Here is a 23461-nt window from a genome sequence, read left to right on the forward strand (position 1 = left end):
CATCTCCATCCATCTATTTTCAAAGAATACTCAATCGCTCCCCCACAACGGCATCCACACCCAAGCCTAACATCCACTAACACAAACAATACTAGACCTCCTCTCAAATTCGCCTCTTCTCTCATTCTCATCATTCTCCTCCTCCTCGACCGTCATCAACATCATCTCCACCTCATCACCCTTTCTCTCACCCTCTCCCATCTTCTTCACATTCACATTCTCCTTATCAACCTTCTCAACCTTCAACGGTTCAACCCTCTGAACATCCCTCCAACCACGCACCTCTTCAAATTCCTCTCCTCCCCCAAACTCCACCTTCTTCGCATTGCCATTTCCCGTCTTTAAGCCACCCCCCATCTCCACAATTCCGATATCCCTTCCATCCTTTCCATCCTTGCCACTCCTACACTCTAACATCGCCGGTTCTGGCTCCACAAGCGTATCACCACTAAGATTTCCCAATTTCATCAAACCACCCGCACCAGCAGCTGCAACATCAGCAGAACCACTATCCGAACCCCTCATACCCACCGCACTCCCCGACCCCTTCCCTACACTTCCAATCACCACTGTCTCCGTACTTCCACCCACGAACACATCTCCATTCTCGTCACTCGGTAATCCACTTGCCCTCCTTACCGTCGCCAGCTTTGCACTTGGCAATCTCAGCGTATCAATCCTATGATTATTTTTCCTCAACCCGTTTCCCACACTTCCAGCTTGTGCTTCTCTATCTGAGGCCGACGAATTGGTTCGACTCTTGAAACAGTTGTTACACAATTTTCTAACCCAACTCTGATTCGAATCCGAACTACCACTTGCGCAATTATTCTCCCTGGTACAAGCGACTAGACTACCCGAATGCTCTGGACTTAATTGTCTCAAGGGATCGTAAGCAGGCGGACCCCTAGCCCATCGATCTCCGTCCATTACATTTGTTGTATCTTTTTTGTTATTCCAAGGATAATTGTTGCACAAAGGTGTTGAATGTTGAATCATACCATTTGCATCGACAGTCCCGCTCATTTGTCTGAACGGCTGAGCTTTCGGACATGCAGCTCGATTAACACAAGTGATGATGAGGAATACAAGAGAACCAAATCCAGCTAGAAGTAGGAAAGCCATGATGAGTTTTAATCCGACATTTTTGTGTTTAACCGATTGGAGACACTGGTAGTGCTTAAATGTGTTTCCGAGAAAACGATCACAGTCGCTTGGTGTTTGTGGTACCCAATCTGCGGGCCAAAGGCCTCGACGATGACGGGCTGACGAAACTCCTGTAGTTGTAGGCCAAGGTCCAGGCGACTCATCAAAGCATTGAAGATTTCCTCGTAAGTCATTGATGCAGTGGCGGATGCGAGTTACTGTCTCCATGGGAGTTGGTTGTGCTGTAGCAGTTGATTGATTTGTTACATCTGGTTTTTCCGTTACACTGGGTTGTGGTGTGTCATTGGACTGGTTCGTGGTATTGAATTGTTGTGTATTGTTGGGCAGAGAGGCATGTGTTCCTTGCTTGTAGTCTGGTCTATATATACACAACCCATCATTAGTACGAACCCAGGGCGGCTCACATGAATCAGCTTGCCAACTTGGAGCAACATCAAGCTCTTCACGCTCTTCGCTTATAGATTCACCGCGTCGTTGCCGGATTGTCTTTCGAGGCCGGGACAATGGATCATGAGGATGCTTGCGTTCATAATTGGGATCAAAAAAGCACCGACCATCCATAGTACGAATCCAAGGGGGGTCACACTTTCCAACTGTGGCGGAAGGGTGAGTGTTAGTAGGGGAGATGGCGGTAGAGACAGAATTGGAACTAGAAGTATGTGTAGTAGTGGTAGTTGCAGGATGCTTTGATGACGATGTTGCAACAGAAAGTTTATGTTCTATGTTAGATGGAAGCCCGTTACTAGTCAGTGAAGAAAGAACCTGTGTCTTCTGGCCTTCAGCTTTATTACGACGTTGAAAGTTTAGCCCAACAAGCTCGAGAAATGATCTCCTCCAATCGGGATCGATACCATCACCAAGCCACATGCACCAGCCATCATCGTACTTCCAAGGAGATGGGCACGAAGAAGCCGGAAAGGCTGCACCCATGCAATCTTCTGCAATACCTGAATTTATGGACTCGACTGTATCAAGCCCTGAGTCAAATGGTGAATGAATTCCCGAATAGAATCCCGGATCTTCATCATCAGCCCACATTGTGCTTTCGGGAACACAGACACCGTTATCGTTTATGATCCAATGAAATGAGTCGTCCTGGACAGTGTTAGTTTCTTTGGCCTCGTTGCTCACACCATCATTGCGACGTTTTTTGCCCTGAAGATAATGACTTCTTTGTATCGGGTCCCCAAAATCCCAACGGCTTACTCGATGAGCCCCGATAGTAACACCAACCGTCATTGGTATGGACCCAAAACTCTGGACATGATGCAGCCTGAAAGGGTCTGGGTTCGAGTTTAGGTGGTCCATTTGTTTTCGCTTCACGACGCTGTTTTTCTGAAGATACCAATCTTTTAGAAGCGGCTGGATCATTGAAAATTTCCGGTCTGATCGTCCGGCGCCCAAAGCTACCCCGATAGATACACCAACCATCAGTGGTACGGACCCAACCGTGTCTACACCAATCTGCCTTATAGGGTCTATATTTGACACTGGTCTCCTCGTCTACTGCTGCTTCCCGTGATTGCTGTTTCCTATTGGGATCGACAGGTGGTGGCCTAACCAAAATAGAAATTGGTTTGTTCTCTGCTGGCTTGAGACCATTTACTAATCCTTTGGGGCATCTTCCATCGTTCTTGGCCCCACTATCGTAGGAACAAGTGTTGATGACCTCAGGCAGATGAGTAGAAGTGGGCATGAGCGTGTAGACTGAGGAAAGAGCAGTATTCTCATTCACGACCCAGGAGCGAGGTGTGGGTTGCCACTCATGAGAGACAAACCTTCCGCCGTACTTGCGTCGCTCCTGCCAAGAACAACGCCTTGAAATTACACGGTCGTCGTCTCTGATGAGAAGAGGCAATTGTCTGATACATTTCCCTCCATTCTTGCTTTTAATCTCTGGAGAACAATGCTGTAATTGTTCAATTTCGGACTTGGCTTGGTGCTTTGAGCCACCAAGTGAATAATCTCCATATTGAATGCTATCAGTAGTAGCATCAGTGACGTCCTCAGATCGTTCGACCTGTTCGCTAGCAGAAACATCTGTCAACTTTCCTAAAGTCGAGTCACGAATTCGTAATTGTTGAACAAGTAACTTCGCAGACTTCACAAAGCGAAGTGGAACATGAGTAACTTGGCGTTCAAGTTCAGTCGAGACATCAAACTTGGCAGGATGTTCCGGATTTTTAACAAGAACCTCGTCAGAATGATGTCCGTGTTTGTTACGAAGTGCTACTGTTGGTAAGAAAGCAATGCAAATAACGAGAGTAATAACGGTGATTTTTTAGGACGACTTGAAAGCTGTGTAGTAGTGCGAGTTGGTAGCCCGCTGCTCTGTATCGATACGACTAGGTGCCTTCGGTTTTCTTGGTCTGGAAATGTCAGAATGTATACTTTTAAAAAGAACACATTTACTCACGAAAGAACGGCGGCATCCTGACGGATGAACCAACTGGCTAGCTTATACTAGTAGAGTAAAAGTGATATGATAAGTAAAATACTTTTATAATGCTTTGAACGATATTTGTCTCCAAAGTTGTTAACAATACGACACAACCGTGTCTGGAAAATTGCGGATGAATAGAAGTTAGATGAAAGAAACAGAAAGATGTAGGCAAGTAGATTGAGACCCTAAGAAATAAATATTGAAACCTGGAACACGAAGAAGGCACGAGCAGCATGTTCGAGTGAACAGCTGAGAAACAGGGGTCACTCTTTCCATAGTAATCAGATTTTTCCATTATAGGAAGCTGCGAAGTTCAAGCGATGGTGATGTCATGGTTTATCGATAGATTGATACTTTACAAACCAAGTAAAAAGAAAGAATCCGTAGTTGACAATTGGTCAAGTACTTTATTTGTTCTACAAGCCGGGTGCTCCAGCTCCATGACCGGCTCCGCCAAATCCTGAAGCGTCCGGATATATTGGGTTCATATTTGGCCACTCATGCTTCATTTGATAAGTTCTATGATCGTAACCAGGTTGTGGTATATAATTCGGGCTGTGATCAATGGGAGACTCTTCTTTGATATATTGTTGCTGCTGCTGTTTTCTCCCGTGCAGGCTTGCGATGATTGGCTCGGCTCGAGTGTCGAAACTCGACAGAAGTGCCTTTGAATCCTCCCATCTTTGACCAAATGTCCTCAAAGTTTCCTTGATGTGGTTTATACAGTTGAGGCTCCGATCGATGTGATCAGATCCAGTGACTATCGGAAGAGACGGTGGTGGAGAGCTCGTTCCACCAGTGTTATATGAGCCATTGAATATCTGATCTTGACAGTCTGAAAGCACCGCCATTAACTGACTTCCAATGAAATAAACTCGTAGAGCATCATGATAGGTATAGAATGCCTTATTGATAGGATCTTGACTGATAGGAAAAATCTTTTGCATGTATGTTATGGCGTGGTCGAAGATCAAATTCTTTGCATAATCTGATACTACGTGAACTCGGCATGATGGGGCAAGACAATAAACGTAACTATAGAGTAATTCCAAGTCGAAGAAATCCTTGAAGGCAAGCGGGAGCGAATCAGGAAAGGAGTTAGACCAATCTCGCATTTCTTGACACATCTTCCAGAGATATGTTGAGCCTTGTGGCAATGGTTCTCGACTGGACTGAAACAGCTCTTGATACCAACTTGACTGAGCACGTCGTAATTGCCACAACAGATGTGCGGAATCCATGGAATGGGGGCCAACTATTGAATCCGCCTGACCCATCGGAGGGAGCGTGGGTGATACAGATGGATATTCAACGCTAGATGAATCGTCCGTGAAGGAAAAGGCTCTTGCATGAACCATACTGATAGATCTGGTTTCATTAACATCCACTGGTATTTTTTCAAATGAAGAGTTTCTGCTTACCGATCGAGCGAGTAGACGCAATAAAATATCCTCCTCCTCATATCTAATGCTTTTTTGTCTGGTTGTTGCTCTTTAGGCGGATCCTGATGAAATCCCAAATCCACAACTGCCCGACAAGCAAACCCCATCAACTGCCAGCTATCAAAGTGGGCTGGATCCAGCATTGCATACTGAACAAACAGTACCAAGGCCTGGATTTGGGAGACATGGCCAGGCATGAGAACATGATCAGCGTAGGCAAGAGCACGGCCAGCCCAAGAAACTCCCTCCTCATATTTGGAGTCTAAATAATTTCGGGATTGAGCGGTGGATGATATGGCTAAGACCATGTAGAATAGCCAATGCTCAAAATCAGTCACCGGCTGACTGCCACCCTGATAAATTTTATCTAATGCATTGAATAGAGCTGTCTCGGAGACAATTGGATATAGAGCAAAAATGTTATCGAGATAATATTGAATCGATGCTGTCGCCACAGATCTTAGTGGCAATTGTAGAGAATCTGATTCAGGCAATTCGTCATGGTTGGCCGCTGAAAGAATGAGTCTAGCAAATGTCATATTTGTTGTTGATGATTCAAAATCGCGCGTGGTAGCATGTACAGATCTACAATTGTTAGTATAAATCTCCCAAGTATGAGGAGCGTTGGTGTCTCACAGGAAACCAAAGTCGGAGACCAATTCATTCACATCAGCAGCCTCCCTCCTTCTAGCTGCTTTTCCATGAATCGCGGCTCTAATCGTAGCCAGAGAGTCCTTCCGGTCTGGCAATTCCGTTGGTGTATCAACATCATGCATCGCAACAGATGCTTTCCTCAACCGAGCGTATGCCAGGCGCTTCTCGAGTTTCTCGACTCGTGATTCAAGAGAAGCAACATAACTTTGACGGTTAGCTATGCAAGAATAATATTGCGATGATGTCTTACCTCCTTTCCTTCCCTTCGCAAACTGATCATTTGCACTTGAACATTCGTTCAGTCGTCCAGATTTTTCACACGCAGTACACGCAGGTAATTTCCCATCGCACTTCAAAAGGTGTTAGTGAATCTACGCTTGAGGTCGGAAGATTCAGACCTTGATTTTTGCGGCTCGACCTAGTATGTATTAGCCAATGGAGTTATACTTATTGGTAGATGGACTGACATCTTGAACATGCTGAGACTGGCCTAGATACTCGTAGGAGCGGGGTATCAGCGGCGCTTTGCCCGGCTCGACGCATCCTTACTCTAGCACTAGGTCTTTCAATATTCGGAAGTTTTAGGTGAAGAGTTTTGTTATTGATATGTCATACCCCTCTTACCATCAAGAGATAGCTACAGAACGTCAGTTGAATATAAGGCCTCGTGATTCAACTCATAATCCTGACTGGAAACGAAAGCTGCAGGTTCAAAGAAAGAGAGCCTATACTCCCAAGCACCTTTCGCAAGAGCATGCATGTTGCATATTATGCAAGGTACTACCTTCTCTCTCATGTAATTGCGTGACTCGGATAGAAATCTATCGCAGTGGCCATGGAGCCGGATCTAGATATTCACGAGGAAATAGCATAGGGTAAGACAGTTTCATGCACGAATGAATAACAGCAACCATTCCGTACTGAGATGGGTGTAGAGATCCACAAAGACAGACGAAAGTGGAATTACTCAACCCACCTTCTGAACAAGCGGAACTCTGGCCAACAAATTTGCTGTCTAAAATTGCAGCGGAAGTAAAAGTAGTAATCCGTCTGGATCGTCTCGCAGCGGGGTCCAAGGGTATAAGGGAGTTGCAATCAGGAAGGATTCATGCCCTTGTTTATCGATAGATGAATAGTACTTGCTGGCCGCCTTAATTACTCGACTTCCCGTTTATCATACACCGAGAAATGATTATTTTGAACGTCGAAAAAAAGTCGACTTTTGCCTCCACCAAATTAGCACGTCGCGCGTTCGAAAATTACTCTTTCACGATCCAACTTATATGTGTAGCCAAGAACCCAGAGGTAGCGGATTCGAGTCTAATGTGACTTGATGATGCTCGGAGGGTCCGAAAGACTTGCATCAAACTTTCCGCTGAAATGTGCACTTCGATAATGGATTGCTGCAGAATCCTTGAGTACAGTCGTTCCTTCGGTACTCGGTAAATCTTACGAGCAGGCAAAATTGGTGATTGTTGATCTTTTGATTTCTACGCCCCACTAGAGTGTACGGAGTAGGTGAAGTTGCAGGGCAAAAATTGGCAGGATAGTTGAAAAATAATTGAAAGAAAACAAAGACGCAAAGACACAAGGACAACCTTGGAGGTAAAGAAAGAAACGGCCGCTTATTCCTGCACGACCAGCTCTTATCGTGTCTCGAGCGTGTATCGTGCATCGGCATAGTGTAGAATGATGTGTAAGTCCTGATCCCGTGATCCAATAAAATGGATCGAGAAACATTACGAGTAACCTAACTGTAATGCAGTAAGTAGGTATATCTGCAGTCAAACCGTTCCAGAAGAAGCCAACGTCTATTACTTCTTTAGCCGATACCAATCACACCTACTTTCCAATAGTTCGGATTGTAATCCGACAATCAGAAGCTTTCAATCTCGAATCAATGATTAGGACGTTCAATGATTATGAAATCCCGGATTTACTTTGAATACCTAGGTAGGTATCGTAGGGACTGTGCTACTTTCAATCGCTGAGAGCGTGTATTCACTCTGTCAGTCCAGAATACTGGTCATCGTGATACCAATGGCTTGTCAGTTCCTCCCAAGGTGCATAACCTGCTAAATACATACAGCTTACCATCCGGCGCCTCATGGTTGTGAGCATGTGTTTCAATGGAGCATGATGATTGCTTTCTTCTGTTGTGTCGAACGGCAATACAATAAGACAGAGAAAGGAAGGAAAAGAGGATAGGAAGGGCGGCAGAAGGAAAGATTATGAACGAAGGAACACTACGGAGAGAAAGTCTTGGGGGTCTCGAGCTTTGGTATAATACTACAATAGCAAGCAATAATCCTTCGATAATCCAATTGTCCGATTGTGGCACATCATAACATCCACCCCTCAACGTCCCTCGGTAAGATATGTAATCATTCAAAAGGCTAGAATTTGGATGGAATACTTGATTACTTCAATATCTGAGAGTGAGTGTTCGCATACCATAAAACATTGCGATGTCGTTAGATTTCATTACCGACTATCCCTTGACATCAATTCGTTGGATTGATCATTGAACAAACTAGAACCTCGATCAGACTATCTTAATATCACGCAGGCCCTCGCTTTTCACATATAGGGAAGCGTCTGATTCGACAGGTGTGTTGACTACAATCTTCACCTCCTCTCCGTATGAGGTGACCAAGCTCTTATCAATACGAGCTGCAAGACCAATTCTCGAACTGAACTTTCGTACCCCCGATGAAGTATATCTGCGTATATAATTACAACTAGAACTCGAACAACATCACTTATCAGATGTGTCCTACATTAAGCAGGGGATTCTTTGTTTCTCGAGAGACACTTTGTATGCCCACCTGGTATGATAGATCAATATTCTTGCAATCCCGTGGTATCGACAAATCTGACCTATGAAGTAGAGGGCCTCGAGGGCGTACTTCGTACTAGGTTTAATTCCCCTGCTCCACAGGGCCACATTTTGATCGCGGGGATATTTCTCAAAAGTCGTTTTACTCGGATGGCTTCCTTCATTCCTAATCCCTAATCCTAATTGCCCCCTCCCAAATTTTACCCATACAATATTGCGATCCATCCGAAATTCCTAACGGTCAAGATTTCCACTTCTTAAGATGCCTCTATAGCGACCATTGTTCTTCGCCACAACTTCTTCTCATGGCTCCGAATAAAACGTTCTTTGACTAAAACAACGTCAGGTGTTTTTGGAGTTTTGATTGTTCATTTGTGGATAGTGCACCTAGATCAGTACAACTTTAATTCTGGTGGCGATCTCTCAACGATAACCCACCCCAACGATGATAAGCCTTACAAGAGTTTGGCGCTACAACGACAAAACCGACCTTCTTATCTAATATTATCACTTTGTCGATGGACACAGTAGATTTATTCAGACAAGCCTTAGGCTCTGTCAATAGAGCTCGCGATGCGAAGTCCCTTCACGCAAGAGAGAGCTCGCATGAAAGCGAGGATAGTTCACCGAGGATCGCACATACCTTGACTGCCTGCTGCAGATGCCGCCAGGTGTGTAATACACTAGCCATTCTACCAATTTATAGTATAGATATACTAACGATGTTTCTGTTATTTTTCAGAGGAAAACAAGGTGTGATCCCAATTTACCACGATGCTTGCCTTGCGAGCGTGCGGGGGCAGTATGCGAGTACTTCGATACAACGAAAGGCAAGAAAATCTCGAGGACATACGTGATAAAGTTGCAAGAAAAAGTTCGGGCACTTGAGATGGAGCTTAGTCAATTGGTGGAAGAAGAGGGGAATCCCCCAGACTCGGAAGATATTGTACGCCCGGGAGGCTTGATCCGACTTAACGACGATGATGAGACGCCACGATACTTGGGGCCTTCAAGTGGCATTGCGATGACTCGGATAGTGATGGAGGAGGCAAAGAAATACACAGACACCAGGAGTATCCGCGAGCTCGTGCCTGAAGTGCGGCAACGTCGAACTCCTGCACAGTCGCCAGATATAGCCTCGGAACGAAAGAAGTCTTATCCTATGATATCTGCTGTGCCGGCGCCAACTTTACCAAGTCGCCTAGTGACCGACAAATTGGTGGAGGTGTTTAGTCAGAAAGGTCAGTCAATGAATTTCTTTCGATCTTTTTGTTTTGCCGAGTAGTGAATTGCTTCATAGCATTTGTGTTTTTTCGTGATAACAATGGTAAATTTGAAGGATAAAGGTGAACTGAGTGAAGTCTCAAGAACATGCGAGTCTTTTCAAGCTGCTAACCATGCTTTGACGAAGAAGCCTTGTCACATATTGCTGATTGTGAGCTCAATTTTGGCTTATACCCTCATCCGCATTGTTACGTTGGACTCCTCTAATTTTCGCTAACTACAACACAGCCCAGTATATGCTCCCTACTTTACACGAGCCTACGTTCGCCAAGAATCTTCAAGAAGTTTATGATGGAGATAACGATCCATATAAGAATTTTGTCCTTCGCATGGTTCTAGCTATAAGCATGCAAAAGCTGGACATGCAGTATGCAGGCCTTGCTGATAGCTATTATTTGGCTGCTATGGGATACATTGAAGATGTTATAAGAGCAAAAGACATCAAGACGCTACAGTGCCTTGTTCTGATCGCTCAATATTCTATGCTTACTCCCACTCGCACTGCTATATACTATATTGTTGGACTTGCTACGAGACTGTGTCAACAATTAGGTCTAGCGGAAGAAAAGACCATTACTCAAGGCGTATCTATTGGTCTAATTGATCCTTTACAGCTCGATATGCGGCGAAGGCTCGCTTGGATTGTTTTATCTATGGAGCTTGGTTTAGCGCAGTCAATGGGCAGGCCGAATGCTTTCGCAATTGGGAGAGACCACTTGGACATACAGTTTTTCCAAACTGTAGATGATGAGTACATAACTGCTGATGGTATCCTTCCTGGTCCCATGTCAGATAAAAAGCGGTTAGCCATCCACTTCTTTCGAATGAGACTGTTGCAAGCAGAGATCCGGAGAACGCTTTATTTGCGAAAAAGAAACGAGCCGAAGAATGAAGAGCATCCTTGGTATGCCCAGATGCTTCAGAAACTGGGAGATTGGCTCAAGGCGTCTCCTGAAAAGCCAGCATGGAGTAAAACCTGGTAGTTAATATTTTCCTACTCAATAATAGTTGAATGCGACTCAACTTAGCCCATTCGAACATCAATCTCCCCAAAACACGGTTGTGCTGATATACTTTTTAGGTTTACCGGGAGGTACAATACAATGATAATTTTCTTGTTTCGTCCTTCACCTCAAGTTCCCCAGCCGTCCTACCGTTCCGCGATAATGTGTTATGATGCAGCTTCAAGTAATATCAGGACGCAAAGCGATCAAATAAAAACCGCCATGATAGACTTGACATGGCCATTTCTCCTATCGCTATTCATGGCCATAAACACAGTATTATGGTCTATTTCGTATTCTGAAGTTCGCGCTCTTCACACAAAGGAAGAGCTTGAAGAGCATATTTCTTTAGCTTTAGACATCGTTGCACGTTCTCGCGAACGGTGGCCAGGAACTCAAGCAACATCAGAACTTTACATGACTCTCACCAAGGCATCTCTCAAAAGTTATGAACTTGGCGATAATTCGCTTTCATCTTTTTCTGCCACTTCCCCATCGCTGACCGACGCAAACTCGCCGTCTGCATCCGAACACTCCAGCGCAACATCAACCTCACTTCCTCACTCGCAACACAATGCACAGCATAACAATGCGTATCAATCCCCCCCACAATTTGGATATGTCTTCAACCAAATGCCAGAGCAAATACCTCCATATGACTACAGCCATCCCTTACCTCCACTGCAACCGTCCTTTCGGTCCAACTCAATCTTTGTAAGTCCCTCTAGTGGGCAATCCGATCGACGATTTAGCTACTTTCCACCAGAATTTACACAACCACAGCAACCGCAATCTTATCCTATGCCTTGGGGTCCTGTTTCACACACACAGCAGCATCAACTGCCACCTCAAGCGCCACTGCCGCCAATGCAGCAATCGTTAGCAACTAATATGCCTTATTTTTCGCAACCTGAATATTACAACTTTCCACCTCATTTGTTCTCACAGGACAACTTCGAAGCAGGACTGAGATCAGGTAGTTTGAGTCAAGAACAACAAACAGAATTGATGCACAGCTTGGAGACTGAAGGGTTAACGGAGATTAACAACTTTATGAATCACGTCCCACAGTATGAGCACCCCATCAAATATGAACAGTAATCTAATTGATGAATGACCTTTGTGGTTAGGTTTCGATCATAAGTAGTAGTGTAGAAAACAATGTCTGTATCATAGCCACGCTCCCCCGCGGGGCTTGAACGTTTTATTGCAATTTTCCATTTTATTTGATATCCACATCGAGATGAGCAAACGAGCTACGAAATCATTACTCGGTGTTAGGTGTTGAGTGTTGGGTTTTACAGAAGGGATCGACTTCACAGTACAGTGTCATGGGTTCTTTACATATATATATATATATATATCATTCAAATCTTAAAGTCACAAACTGTACTACGTAGTTACTCATGGAATGCATTCAGAGACCCAAGTATTATACTTTGCATGTTGCTTCTGTATGTCGGTATTTATACCTTCTTTCCCTGGGCTTCGAACGCCTCTTCCGCTGCATCAGCCATCTCTCCTAAAGTGCTGAACTTCCATGTATAAGCGACTTCATCCTTCAATTTTTCATAATCCTGACCTTCGTTTCCCCTATCAATCCAAACTCCAGTCATTTTCATTTTCTTCACAGGCACATGATCGGCTCGCAAGCCTAGATTAACATCATTAGCGTTCATCCCATTTACATATTATCCAAATCCTTCTCATCCAGTTCGCCCTCCAACTTAATAAGAAGGGAAAACTCACTCTGCGCGGTGTGCAAAATCTCCTCTTTCTTTACCCCCAAATCCTCTTCAACATGCTCAATCAAGAACTCAAAATTCCTCAAATCAGGCTTATAACTCCCGATTCTTTGAGCCGTATACACTGCATCCCATCCTACATCAATATTATTTCTGATCGTCCCTTCTATAGACTCTTCATTAATATTCGACAGAATGACGAGTTTGTAATACTTATGCAATTTCTGCAGCGCGGAAACAGTATCGGGGAATGCGGGCCAGTTTGGGATGTTTTGTGAGAACTCCTGGGCTTCGGATTCGAGAGTGGAGGGGGAGGGGGGAGGGGAGAAGGGGAGAGATGTGGCGAAGGAAAGGTAGGCGAGATGTAGGATGGAGGGGTAGGGGAGTGTGGGGTGAGTTTTTTGGAGTTGGTGTTCGTGGTGTTGGAAGGCTTGGAGGGTGGAGGCGCGGGAATTGAGATAGCTCGATTTGAGGGGTTCGGGGAGTCGAGAGAGGAGGGGGTAGAGACCAGTGAAGAGCCCACCTGGAGAGGAGGGGGTTAGTCGTTCGGTGGGTTTACGGAGGGGGAGGAGTTGGTGTTCATGAGGATATGGTTCATTGCTATGATGGTAAAAACAGATAATGAGAGAAGCAAGAAACGCACCTTTCTCGTCGATTAATGTGGAATATACATCAAAAGATAATAATTTAAAATCTGTCAGTTTCCTCGGATCATTGGGGTCGACTTTTCCCGCCATTTTGCTCGTACTTGATGGTAATTCTGTTTCAATACTTCAAAGATTCAGTACTCTCAGTGATTCGGGATCTCAGTATAACTATACAACCAAAAACAAACCAACAAACCAACATATTATCCCAAAGTAAAACAAGGGAAAACCACCTTTTATAGAACTCCTCTCCATCTCTTGCTTACAATATCACCTGGGTATAAATACCGATGCAAAAATATAAAGACGACAAGAAACCCCGCACTTAGCCAGGCACCGACGTGATCTACAGGCTTACCGTTACTTTCGTCATAAATACGACGTCAATCCAAACGTACGATACCATGGTTCTACAACAGGTAAAGACGACTTCTACGGATAAATTGGATAAGGTTGATGTCGAGTGAAGGGCGCCCGTGATCTGCAATGTAGATCGCTTCTTCCCCCCTGTTGTTATTTTCAACGTAGGATGATATTTGTGGAATTTATAGCTGGAGTATTACATCTATCGCTTGATGCTGTGATTGATGCATTCTCAACTCATAATAGGTACGCTAAGGTAAGAGTTGTCACTTCTCTTGGATGACACGCTAATCGCAAATATATATACACATAATTGTAGATTTTTGACTGCCTCATTTCATAGTGATTTGCCGCATGTCCAAAATTGTGTATCAAATTGGTATCCAGTGCGAACTGAGACAGACAATCAGTCGACTTCCTCCTCAATCCTCTCGAACTCTTCGTTGCCTTCTCCCTCCCTATCGAGCTTTGTGTTTTGAGTAGCGGCTTCTGACCCATTAAGGCCACTCACGCTACTCTTCCCCTTACCCCTGACACCTCTTTTCTTCTTCTTTAGCCCAGTACCATCACCTCCAGGAGGGGCTTCCCGGATCCATCGGACAATCGCCTGAGCCCTATCAGTACTTATAGGATTACTCTTTCCATCTTCCTGCGCCCATCTCTTAGGCATTTCTCTTCCCTCGGCCTTCCTAGCTTCCTCTTCCTGTCTTCTCTGTCTAGCCGCTACTGCTGCATGAAAACTAGCTTCATCATGGACACGATCATCTTCAAGTGCTTCCATAATAGCTTGCTGCTTTAATCTCTCTTTCTTTTCCGCAGCTGTCTCTTTTTGTTGATTGCTCGGACTTTGACCTGGTAACGGCGCGGGTGCGCAAAGAGTTTCCCATGATGCGGCGAGAGAAATCCAATTATCATTACGGCGAATCACTTCAATCCAGTCGGCCCGAGACGGCGATCTTGAGGCTTGGAAAATGGGGTAGCCGTCGCAAACACGAGCAAGTCGCGCAACCATATGGGCGTGGCGCTGGAGTTCACGGGCGGAAGTCTGCACGAGACAGTGACAAAGTAAGAGGGAATGAAGTGCATCAGTTAGAAGGGGGTGATATGTGAGGGCTTCATGACAATCGGCTTGGGCGAGTATGTGCTGGGCTGCCTCGGATTGGGATGCGCGAAGTTGTTGCTTAGTTGTTAGAGCTGTGGCCGTTTCTGGGTAAGGAGGAAGATCGGCTGGTGGAGTAGAAGAGAATAGAGATGAGATTTGATAGACCTTGGGCGGAGGTAAAGAAGGCAAATCGGGTGGTCGAGAAGTGCTAGATTGAGGACGACTTCTTCCGTTATGGCCAACATGAGGTACGAGTGCATCGGACAATTGACCGTTACTCAGTGACGCGTTGCTTTCTAAATCAAGGCCCCGCTTACTATGCTTGCTTTGAGGTGGTCGAGGAATTTTGTAACCATTCGCAGCTAAATTTACCTTGCGAACGAATTCTTCCGTGATCTCAGCTGGAAGACCAGGGGTGTAGTCCAGATGCGACAGATATGCTACATAATCTCTTAAAGCCCTCTTTGCATTTGTCTTCACAACTTTCCGTGCCTCCAGACGTTTTCGATGTGCTTCTTTATCAGCTGCGGATAGCTCGGGCTCTTCATTTGACGTGCCATTCACACCATTTGTCTTTCCATTAGTTTTCTCTCCATTACTTGTGTCTTCATTACTTGTCGCTCCGTTGGTGGGCCAGGGACTATTCATGGCTTTGTCTACAGCCTCGAATGTAAATAAGTCACCGTGATGGTGGGGTGAAGGCGGTAGAGCAGCATTAACGTGTTGGCATGCAATAGTTAAGTAAACACCGGCACGGTGAAACAGAAGTTGGGTCTCAAGACTACTCGGGTGGTCCTCTTCATCTAACTTAAACTCGTCTCTCCATCTACCACCATTGTTTCGCTGAGCTTCGGCGGCGGCTTCACTTGCTAGCTGTATTTGCTGTCGGCCTGCCTTATGCTGGTTCTGATAATATCTACAGACTGATAAAGCAGAAGTAAGATCTTGCGCCGCTCCCACAAAATCCTCCTTGAATATCTTTGTAACGGCTCGAGTCCTTAGTATTTCGCCTTCACTCGGCCTATCTGCTATTACTTCATCCAATGGTGTTAAACTTGTACATTCTGCCAGCTGCCGCGAAGGAATCTTCTCGTGAAAAAAGTGAACGTATTTGGCATCTGAATCATTGGGATTTCTCTGAAGGACAAGCTGGGCCACATCCTCCAGTGTAGAAGCAGATTGCATCGTCGCGACGCTACATGCGATCTCATCCAAATGATATGCCTTGGATAACTTTTGTGTAGCCTGTTCCCGCATTCGATGTTTCGTTCCTTACTCAATTTGGCATTCCCCCCTCCTCCCCCAATCCCCAGGCCCAGCGCCGTCCCCCCATTCCCTAATAAGCCATTCCCAGCATTCAAGGAGTTCGAGAGAGAAGAAGATGTTACACCACTGGCGGCGCGCACTGCGAGATTCGTGGCATCGTCAACAAGCTGTCGGATTTTAAGGATGTCGAAGAAGACCGCGGGGTCGATCGGTCGGGGTCGAGGAAGGGCATAATTATTATTCGCGAGAGCTTCGAGAACTTCAGGGGGCAATTGTAGCCATGGTCCATGGAAAGAAGAGATATAACGCCAATGTCTGCGAAAAAAAAAGTTAGTCGGATGGTTTAAATACGAATGCGGGACGCGCATTGAGGCAAATTGGAAAAAAAAAGATGATGCACAATTTCGCCTCATGAGTTCAGGCATGGCATCTGCAAAACAGCCATGACATCTGCGCATAATTGTGCAATAGGGAAACGATATTGTAAACAATTGACATACTTGTTGCGACAAATAATAAGAGCAGATGTTGAGGGTTGTTGCGTGGGCTGGTATCTTTTGTTTTTCGTCTTTGTTGATGTAGTTGATGCTGGTAATGGCACAGAAGCCGCGGGAACCTGGATTTCTGGGAAATCGCCATTATTTTGGCTCTTATTCTTCTTCTTGGCCATGATTAATATATATCCTCAGTTATATAGGAAATGAATAAATCATGGTAATACCAGAATACCTCCCGAGACAAAATTTGGTTGATAGCACAAGCAATTTCAACCGAGATTTTTGCACGCTATGAAATATATGTCCATCTTTCAGACGTATATACGGTTCTTTGATCTCCATCTGAAGTATATTCAATATGAAAGTACGGCCAGGCTTTCATAATCATCTTTCATTATTTCGGACAAAGTAATTACGACTATATAAAACATCTACTTTCGTTCTCGCTACTGATCTTCTGAGGCCGAATTGCGCTAGGGATATACCAGAAGATTCAACACGAGGAAAACGCCAATGCGACCACGCAACGCTATGATTCCACCCGCTGAATGCATAAAACCTGTGGATATTAAACGCGATAATATGATAATAAACTGTTTTCGTGTCCTGTTGTTCAAGAACTGAGGGCAAGACATGCATCGACTGCCAGACCCAACCCTAAATTAACAATTAGTATGACAACTTCTAGAGGAGTCTTCTTGAAGGGGCTAATCCTCACCTTCCCTCTTTTTGAGTAACCACATCACTAATAATTTCCCTGTCTAAATCTGGAAACATTCCTGCAAGAGTCTCTACAACATTCTCGTGCTCTGCGCGCTGAAGACGATGTGCTTCTGCAGCCTCGGCACTTGCTTGTCTTGCAGCTGCATCCTCAGCTGTCATCCTATTTCTAGCGTTTGATTCACGTTCACTAGGCCTCCGGTGTGGGGGCTGAAGCCCGTCCATGCTTACTCGTGGCGAGGGAGTCATTCGCGGCGTATTCCCCGGATTAGGGGTCCTCGCGGGCCCACTGTAAGGGGAAGGGTCGTCCGAGAACATTCTTCCGATGGAAGAAAGTGGTTTCTGAATAGTACGAAGCAGACCGCTCATGGCAGCTTTCTCGTCTACGCTATCCCCAGCTTCATACTCGCTTGATGATGTTGATCTTCTGGGGGCTGACGACTCGCCTTCCATGGAATGTCGAGGGGTTACTTCGGGGCGGCTAGGAGCAGATTTCTCAGAAAGCTGTGTTGGCGGACTGTTTTGGACAGGACTTAAAGCGACTTCAGCTTGATGCTTTTCGGCAATGGCGGATACAGCGGCTTCAACATTTCGTTCAAAGTCCTCATCGCTTATTGTAAGAGTTGTTCGGTCCAAGTTTTCGATAAATTGGACAGCGCCCATCTTCGAAGGAGTTAATGTTGCAATGCGCAAATATTCTTGAAGTGACTAACCAAAGATGAAAGATAATATCCTGCCTCTCCTCCTAGCTTTCTTGATTTCCTAAACCTAAGAATATATTGAACGTTGGATACAAGATGCTCGGGGTTTGCTTGAAGGACAACGTAGATTAGGAGAGGCATAAATGAATCTGCCGATGAGTCTGTTTTTGAATGTTTGAGTAGCCCTGATTGAATTTAGTAAGATTGTTCAACAAATTAACCAGCTTTGGGAGTTACCAAAAATCACTTTGCAACAGTTCAGAACACATATTATCTTGTCCCGTGGAGCTCTGTAGGTTTTGATCTTCAAAATTTCTAGTGACATGATCAGCAGTAATATCAACCTTCATGAATTCCAATCTTACCTTGTTGTGCCAAAATTAAGAACCGTTTTCCACTGTCGCCAACTGGTGGTATATCTAAATGCTCTTCTTTCACCCAACCATAAATGCTGACTTTCTGAGCAAGAATGTCATCTCTCTCGACATCTTCTTGATGTTGTCCTCTTCGCCCGGGACCCATGGGTCGATCAGCACCCCTTCTTCTTGGCTTTGCACCTGGGATAGGCTGGGGGTGAGGAATTGCCGGAGAGAACGTCTGGGTATATAGCCTATTCATAACTAATTTTTCCATGCCTTCACGCGCATTATCAAACTCTGCATCCGAAACTTCACGCCATACCTCGCATTGGGCCATTTTATTGGTGATAAAAGCCAAGAACTCGCCTATTATTTTAACCTGTTCATGTACCATCCATTGTTTCTTTGCGAATTCCTGTAAAAACGACCGTAAGAACTTTGCCACAGGATCCGCCGTTCTGTGCCTCAGCTGTTCCAAGAATCGATGAAAATCGAACGGTAGGTCCGGTTCAGGTTCTGGCTCGGGAGGTGGGGGCCGATGCAAAGGAGGGGGTGATAATGGAGTATCTGTGGAGGAATAACGATCGTCCTGCATTTTACCAAAGCTACGTATAGATTCTGCTTTCGGTGGGACAGCTGGGCCGACGTCAGAGTCGTTCCTCGTTCGTTGACCTGATGAAGGAGCTGATGATATTTGTAAATCGCCTATACTCTGGCTTAGAATATTTGCATTCAAGGGTTCCAGGCTCGATTTGCGAGGTGGGTGTTGTACTGGACTGCCAAGAAGCGGGCCAGCAAACTCAAGACGAGGAGACATAACTTCTTCATGCCCTGGGCCTTGTCCGTCCTCGCCAAATTGATCCATTATGCTTTGTATTTCTGACCTAGACCCTCCTTCTCGCTCGTCCTCGCTTGCGCTGGTTTTTTCGTCGAAACCTGCGTCAGATCTCGTAGGTGATCTATCCAACCCTTCCGCGTGTAGATGATGTGTTCTTGCAGTCGACGCAGATCGTGAAGGAGGCCGAGAGGTGCCAGGTGTCTTTGGGGTAGGATCCAGATACGTTTGATCAACTAGTGACATGTTCTGCGTAGAAATGTTCGGGGGTCGGGTTTGAACGGGTTTTAAAGTCGCAGTAGATGATTCCATGTCTTGCGGTACAGGCTCTTCGTTGGTCGCGGTCCGTAGCTCGTCCACAGTGTTTCCTTCCGTACTTTTGCCCTTTCCCTTATCTTTCAGTGAATCCAATGCATTATCTAGTGTCGTATGAGAATTGACTTCTGCTGGCTCGCTTCCGTCTGCCAACGGTGTCTCTTTGCCAACATCCTGGTCCTCCATGTCCTTACTGGTTGGCGAGGCTGGCTCAGAGTTGTGATTGTCAAGCTTTTCATTCGAGCTCACCGTCGATGCGAGCCCCTGTGATAGTCCATCTGGGATCTGAACAACTTCTGCCGACTGTCTGGGAGACGACATACATCCGCGAGCGCCTCTGATCGGCGTTTGTGTAATTGTAGGATAGGCGGGGTATTCGAGCTTCAAGGTCCAGGGTATCTTGGAGCTTCGAGAAGAGGATTCGTAGATTCGCAGAATGTATTCGAGTATTTTAAGAAGGATGTTGAGAGCCAGGCATCGAAATTATTATTTCTCTTCTTATTGGACAAGATAATTAATTATCTTGGTTGCTAAGTTTCCTCGACCCTCGACAGTGAAGTAATCTGGTCGATTCGCTAAAATGACGATCCGTAGTGCAGCCCAAGGTTGAACTTAAAATAAATTTCAAAGTCAATTTGATCCTTATCAATATCAATATCCAACGTAAAGTCAAACATCAAACGACAGCACAACCTTGAAAATACCTTGGTAATCTGTTCTATCCACGAAGTAAATGGATTTGGTCGATTAGGAATTTACGAGTCTAACAAGTTCGCAAATGTGTGGTATTTACGCGTCGATATCCACGCGAGGATTGCAAACCCCGAGTCATGCTTTGAAACACTCTCTTTGCGGCAGAGGTCCCGATCACACAGGTTTGTCACAATCAAATTATACTTCAAGTGATGGAACACAATACTTCTTATCTTTTTTATCAACTGTCTTAGCTCTGAGGGGGGATCATATCACTCCACAACCATTTGATGGTTCAAGGGGTGTTGACGCGTCTGCTACCAACTCTGGCTCAATCCTTTGCTGGAATGGTGAGGCATGGAAGGTTGGTGGTGAGCTCGTTAATGGTAATGATGGCCAAGTTATATATGAGATGCTTGTAAAAGCTGTTTCAACAGCTACCTCGGCATCAAATGCGTCACTTGCTGTGGTCAAGAGTTTACGAAGCATTTCTGGACCTTTTGCATTTGTCTTCTGGGATAGCTTTCACGGTTCTATATATTGTGGCCGAGATCGCCTTGGTCGCAGATCTCTCCTTTACAATGTTGATGATGAACCCGGAGTTCTGGGACCAGCTGGATCTATAGAGTTTGCAAGTACGGCGGATCCCGCCAAAGGCGATTGGAAAGAAATTGAAGCAGATGGCATTTACAAATTCTCCTGTGTTAATAAGAATACATTTCCTTCGTCAATGTCTCATTCACAGGATAATTCTCTTTCGGGATCACTATTGCCATATCAAAAGTTCGATTGGGAGGATCCAGAGACTGATTCGTCGGTGGGTGTTCCTTACAATGCTCAAATACTTTGTCGTTTAGCTACGATTCTGTTCCGATCAAGTCAGTACTAACTTAAAATTTGCAGGCTCCCTCGCTTGGCAAGTTTAACAAAAACGTTGAAAATGAAAGTCATATACTCGGCCTTGATTCCCCATCAGTGATGTCATTACGACATTATTTATGTGAGTCTCTGAAACCTAGGGTTTTGACTATCCCTACTCCTCCAAGTATAGGTCACTCTCACAATGTCAGGCTTGCGATTTTATTCTCCGGTGGACTAGATTGCACAGTTTTGGCAAGATTGGCACACGATTTACTACCATCAGATCAAGAGATTGATCTTCTCAATGTTGCATTTGAAAATCCTCGTGTCATTAAAGCTGCACAAAACGGACCTCGGCTGAAGAAAGGGGCACAAGCTCCGCCTCCGAATACAACTCAAATATTGGATAAGAAAGTTTCTCCATATGAGCTCTGTCCTGATAGAGAAACGGGGAGGAAAGCTCATCAAGAGCTTCAAAGTGTTTGTCCTGATCGAACATGGAGATTTGTTGCAGTGAGTCGATAAACTAACTCGACATTGGTACTCAAGAGTTGACATGAAGCAGATAAATGTCCCTTATACAGAAACAATGGAGCACAGAGCAAAAATTGTAGACTTGATACATCCACATAATACCGAAATGGATCTATCAATAGCTTTTGCATTATACTTTGCATCTCGCGGTGTTGGTTTAGCATCGCAAGCCACTGATACAGAAGAAATCCTGTACACGACACCTGCGCGTGTTCTTCTTTCTGGACTCGGCGCAGATGAATTGTTCGGTGGTTATACACGACATGCAACCGCATTCAATCGGAATGGCTTCTCTGCTCTCTTAGACGAACTAGAATTAGATGTGAATAGACTTGGTAAACGCAATCTCGGTCGAGATGATCGTGTAATCTCACATTGGGGAAGAGAAGCTCGGTTCCCATACTTGGATGAAGACTTAGTCAAGTGGGCTGTCGAGTCTCCTATATGGGATAAATGTGGGTTTACATCTGAATCGCGAGGTCCTGAGACACCAGATATAGAGCCGGGTAAGAAAGTATTAAGACTCTTGGCTTATGGTTTGGGTATGACATCAGTTGCTACTGAGAAAAAACGTGCTGTAAGTGTTACCTACCGATTTCATATTTCTGAACTAATACTTACATCACCAGATACAATTCGGTGCCCGAACAGCAAAGATGGAAATTGGAAGAACGAAAGGGACTACATTAATTTCATAACATTTTTCACATACAAATTAGTTTCATTCACATATCCTCACAAATTTCTTTTCACCTTCATATCTTCCGTCGGCTATGATGAAGAACCAGATACTGCTGAATCGTTTAGTGTACCAATGGGAGCTCATTCATATGTGATTTTCTTCTCGCGTGTTTAAATCTTTGCATTCATGTAGAGGTGGTAACCAGAGAGAAATCATAGAATGCCGTTGGATTCAAACACGGACGTTTATGAAGTAGTAAAGGCAAGCCTGAGCCAACATATTTCTCACACATAAGAAATGTTATCAAATGTCTAAATTTCCTTTAAAGATCTGTTCATGAGTGGAAATAGATTAAAGATAACACCTAGGTAATAAGAAGTACTGAGCTCAAAGTGCTCGGCTCACAACTATTTCGTTTTGGATTATCCGAAGTAACATCTTCCAAAAAAGCTGCTACCTACCTACCTAGGCATAGATAACAAGTTCAAATGAATGGGAAATCAATTCAATCCTGTACAATTCCTCTACACAACCACTCTCGGGTTCTTTTTCTCCAAAACACCATATCACCCATTTTATTCCTTCATTCCATCATCTCCATCACAAATCAGCAAGCCACAACCCCACAAATCCAAATCCCTCATTCCCGCAACTCTGGAAGGCACCACCCACCCTTCCCCTTCCTCTACCACCACACCTTCCATTCCCACCTCTCCCACACACCCCAATATAAATCCTCATAACCCATTCCCCTCGCCCTGTGTCCATGGCGCAGTGGTACAATAAATGTTTAATTCGTCATACTTTTACATTTATGCAACCAAGGGGAGTAGACCGTCGTGAGACGCAGATACCTACTAGAGGGGCCCGCTGGTAGGTATCTGTGGAGTATCTTGTGTTGCGTGGGGTTTGGGGTTTGTGTGTATACCTAGTATATAGATGGGCAATTCGTCATACTTGCACATTGATATGTTTGGATGGGTAGTTACTCGAGGGGTGTTGTGGGCTTGAGGACTTGAGTTTGTGGGGTTTGGGGATAAAGGATGTACATCGGACGCGGTGGAACCTTTTTGGAGATTTTGGGTGAGCGGGGATATGGGGTGGCATTTTTGGATTTCTTTTCTTCTTTTGATGAGAGTTTGATTGATGGGTAGATTAAAGTGGATGTATTGTATGGGTGGGTAAGTGGACGATTCGAGAAGAATGAGAAAGAGGAAGGCACGGGGAGTGAGGAGTGGGAGTCAAAGTGGAAGGTACGATTGTATGGTCGTGGCTAAGGACTGGCCATGAGTAAGTATATCAATGTGG

The 23461-nt window shown here is 44.9% G+C and overlaps 7 protein-coding genes across 7 annotated transcripts; 2 read left to right on the forward strand and 5 right to left on the reverse strand.

Annotated features, from left to right (window-relative positions):
- Window positions 1-66: 66 nt before the first annotated feature.
- On the reverse strand, window positions 67-3599 carry EAF02_004822 (uncharacterized protein; the record flags this gene model as incomplete). The annotated part of the gene is made up of 3 exons (XM_038900870.1): window positions 67-2322; window positions 2417-3399; window positions 3584-3599. The coding sequence occupies 3 exons, from the start codon at window positions 3597-3599 to the stop codon at window positions 67-69; spliced, it is 3255 nt and encodes a 1084-aa protein (XP_038759382.1).
- A 427-nt stretch (window positions 3600-4026) lies between these two features.
- EAF02_004823 (uncharacterized protein) lies at window positions 4027-6249 on the reverse strand (the record flags this gene model as incomplete). Its single annotated transcript, XM_038900871.1, has 5 exons — window positions 4027-4978; window positions 5032-5637; window positions 5689-6056; window positions 6105-6124; window positions 6174-6249. 5 exons carry the CDS (start codon window positions 6247-6249, stop codon window positions 4027-4029), a joined length of 2022 nt encoding a protein of 673 aa, XP_038759383.1.
- Window positions 6250-9063: 2814 nt separating this feature from the next.
- On the forward strand, window positions 9064-11976 carry EAF02_004824 (uncharacterized protein; the record flags this gene model as incomplete). Its single annotated transcript, XM_038900872.1, has 6 exons — window positions 9064-9216; window positions 9288-9786; window positions 9960-9980; window positions 10058-10808; window positions 10911-11903; window positions 11964-11976. 6 exons carry the CDS (start codon window positions 9064-9066, stop codon window positions 11974-11976), a joined length of 2430 nt encoding a protein of 809 aa, XP_038759384.1.
- A 323-nt stretch (window positions 11977-12299) lies between these two features.
- Window positions 12300-13315, reverse strand: EAF02_004825 (uncharacterized protein; the record flags this gene model as incomplete). The annotated part of the gene is made up of 3 exons (XM_038900873.1): window positions 12300-12487; window positions 12583-13101; window positions 13222-13315. 3 exons carry the CDS (start codon window positions 13313-13315, stop codon window positions 12300-12302), a joined length of 801 nt encoding a protein of 266 aa, XP_038759385.1.
- Window positions 13316-13994: 679 nt separating this feature from the next.
- Window positions 13995-16626, reverse strand: EAF02_004826 (uncharacterized protein; the record flags this gene model as incomplete). The annotated part of the gene is made up of 3 exons (XM_038900874.1): window positions 13995-15935; window positions 16097-16271; window positions 16457-16626. The coding sequence occupies 3 exons, from the start codon at window positions 16624-16626 to the stop codon at window positions 13995-13997; spliced, it is 2286 nt and encodes a 761-aa protein (XP_038759386.1).
- A 541-nt stretch (window positions 16627-17167) lies between these two features.
- Window positions 17168-19704, reverse strand: EAF02_004827 (uncharacterized protein; the record flags this gene model as incomplete). Its single annotated transcript, XM_038900875.1, has 4 exons — window positions 17168-17836; window positions 17887-18059; window positions 18112-18189; window positions 18240-19704. 4 exons carry the CDS (start codon window positions 19702-19704, stop codon window positions 17168-17170), a joined length of 2385 nt encoding a protein of 794 aa, XP_038759387.1.
- Window positions 19705-20161: 457 nt separating this feature from the next.
- On the forward strand, window positions 20162-22169 carry EAF02_004828 (uncharacterized protein; the record flags this gene model as incomplete). Its single annotated transcript, XM_038900876.1, has 4 exons — window positions 20162-20893; window positions 20980-21450; window positions 21503-22048; window positions 22101-22169. The coding sequence occupies 4 exons, from the start codon at window positions 20162-20164 to the stop codon at window positions 22167-22169; spliced, it is 1818 nt and encodes a 605-aa protein (XP_038759388.1).
- Between the last annotated feature and the right edge of the window lie 1292 nt (window positions 22170-23461).

Source organism: Botrytis sinoallii, assembly GCF_014898435.1.
Source record: "Botrytis sinoallii strain Bc 23 chromosome Unknown BSIN_007, whole genome shotgun sequence".
Lineage (NCBI taxonomy): Eukaryota > Fungi > Ascomycota > Leotiomycetes > Helotiales > Sclerotiniaceae > Botrytis > Botrytis sinoallii.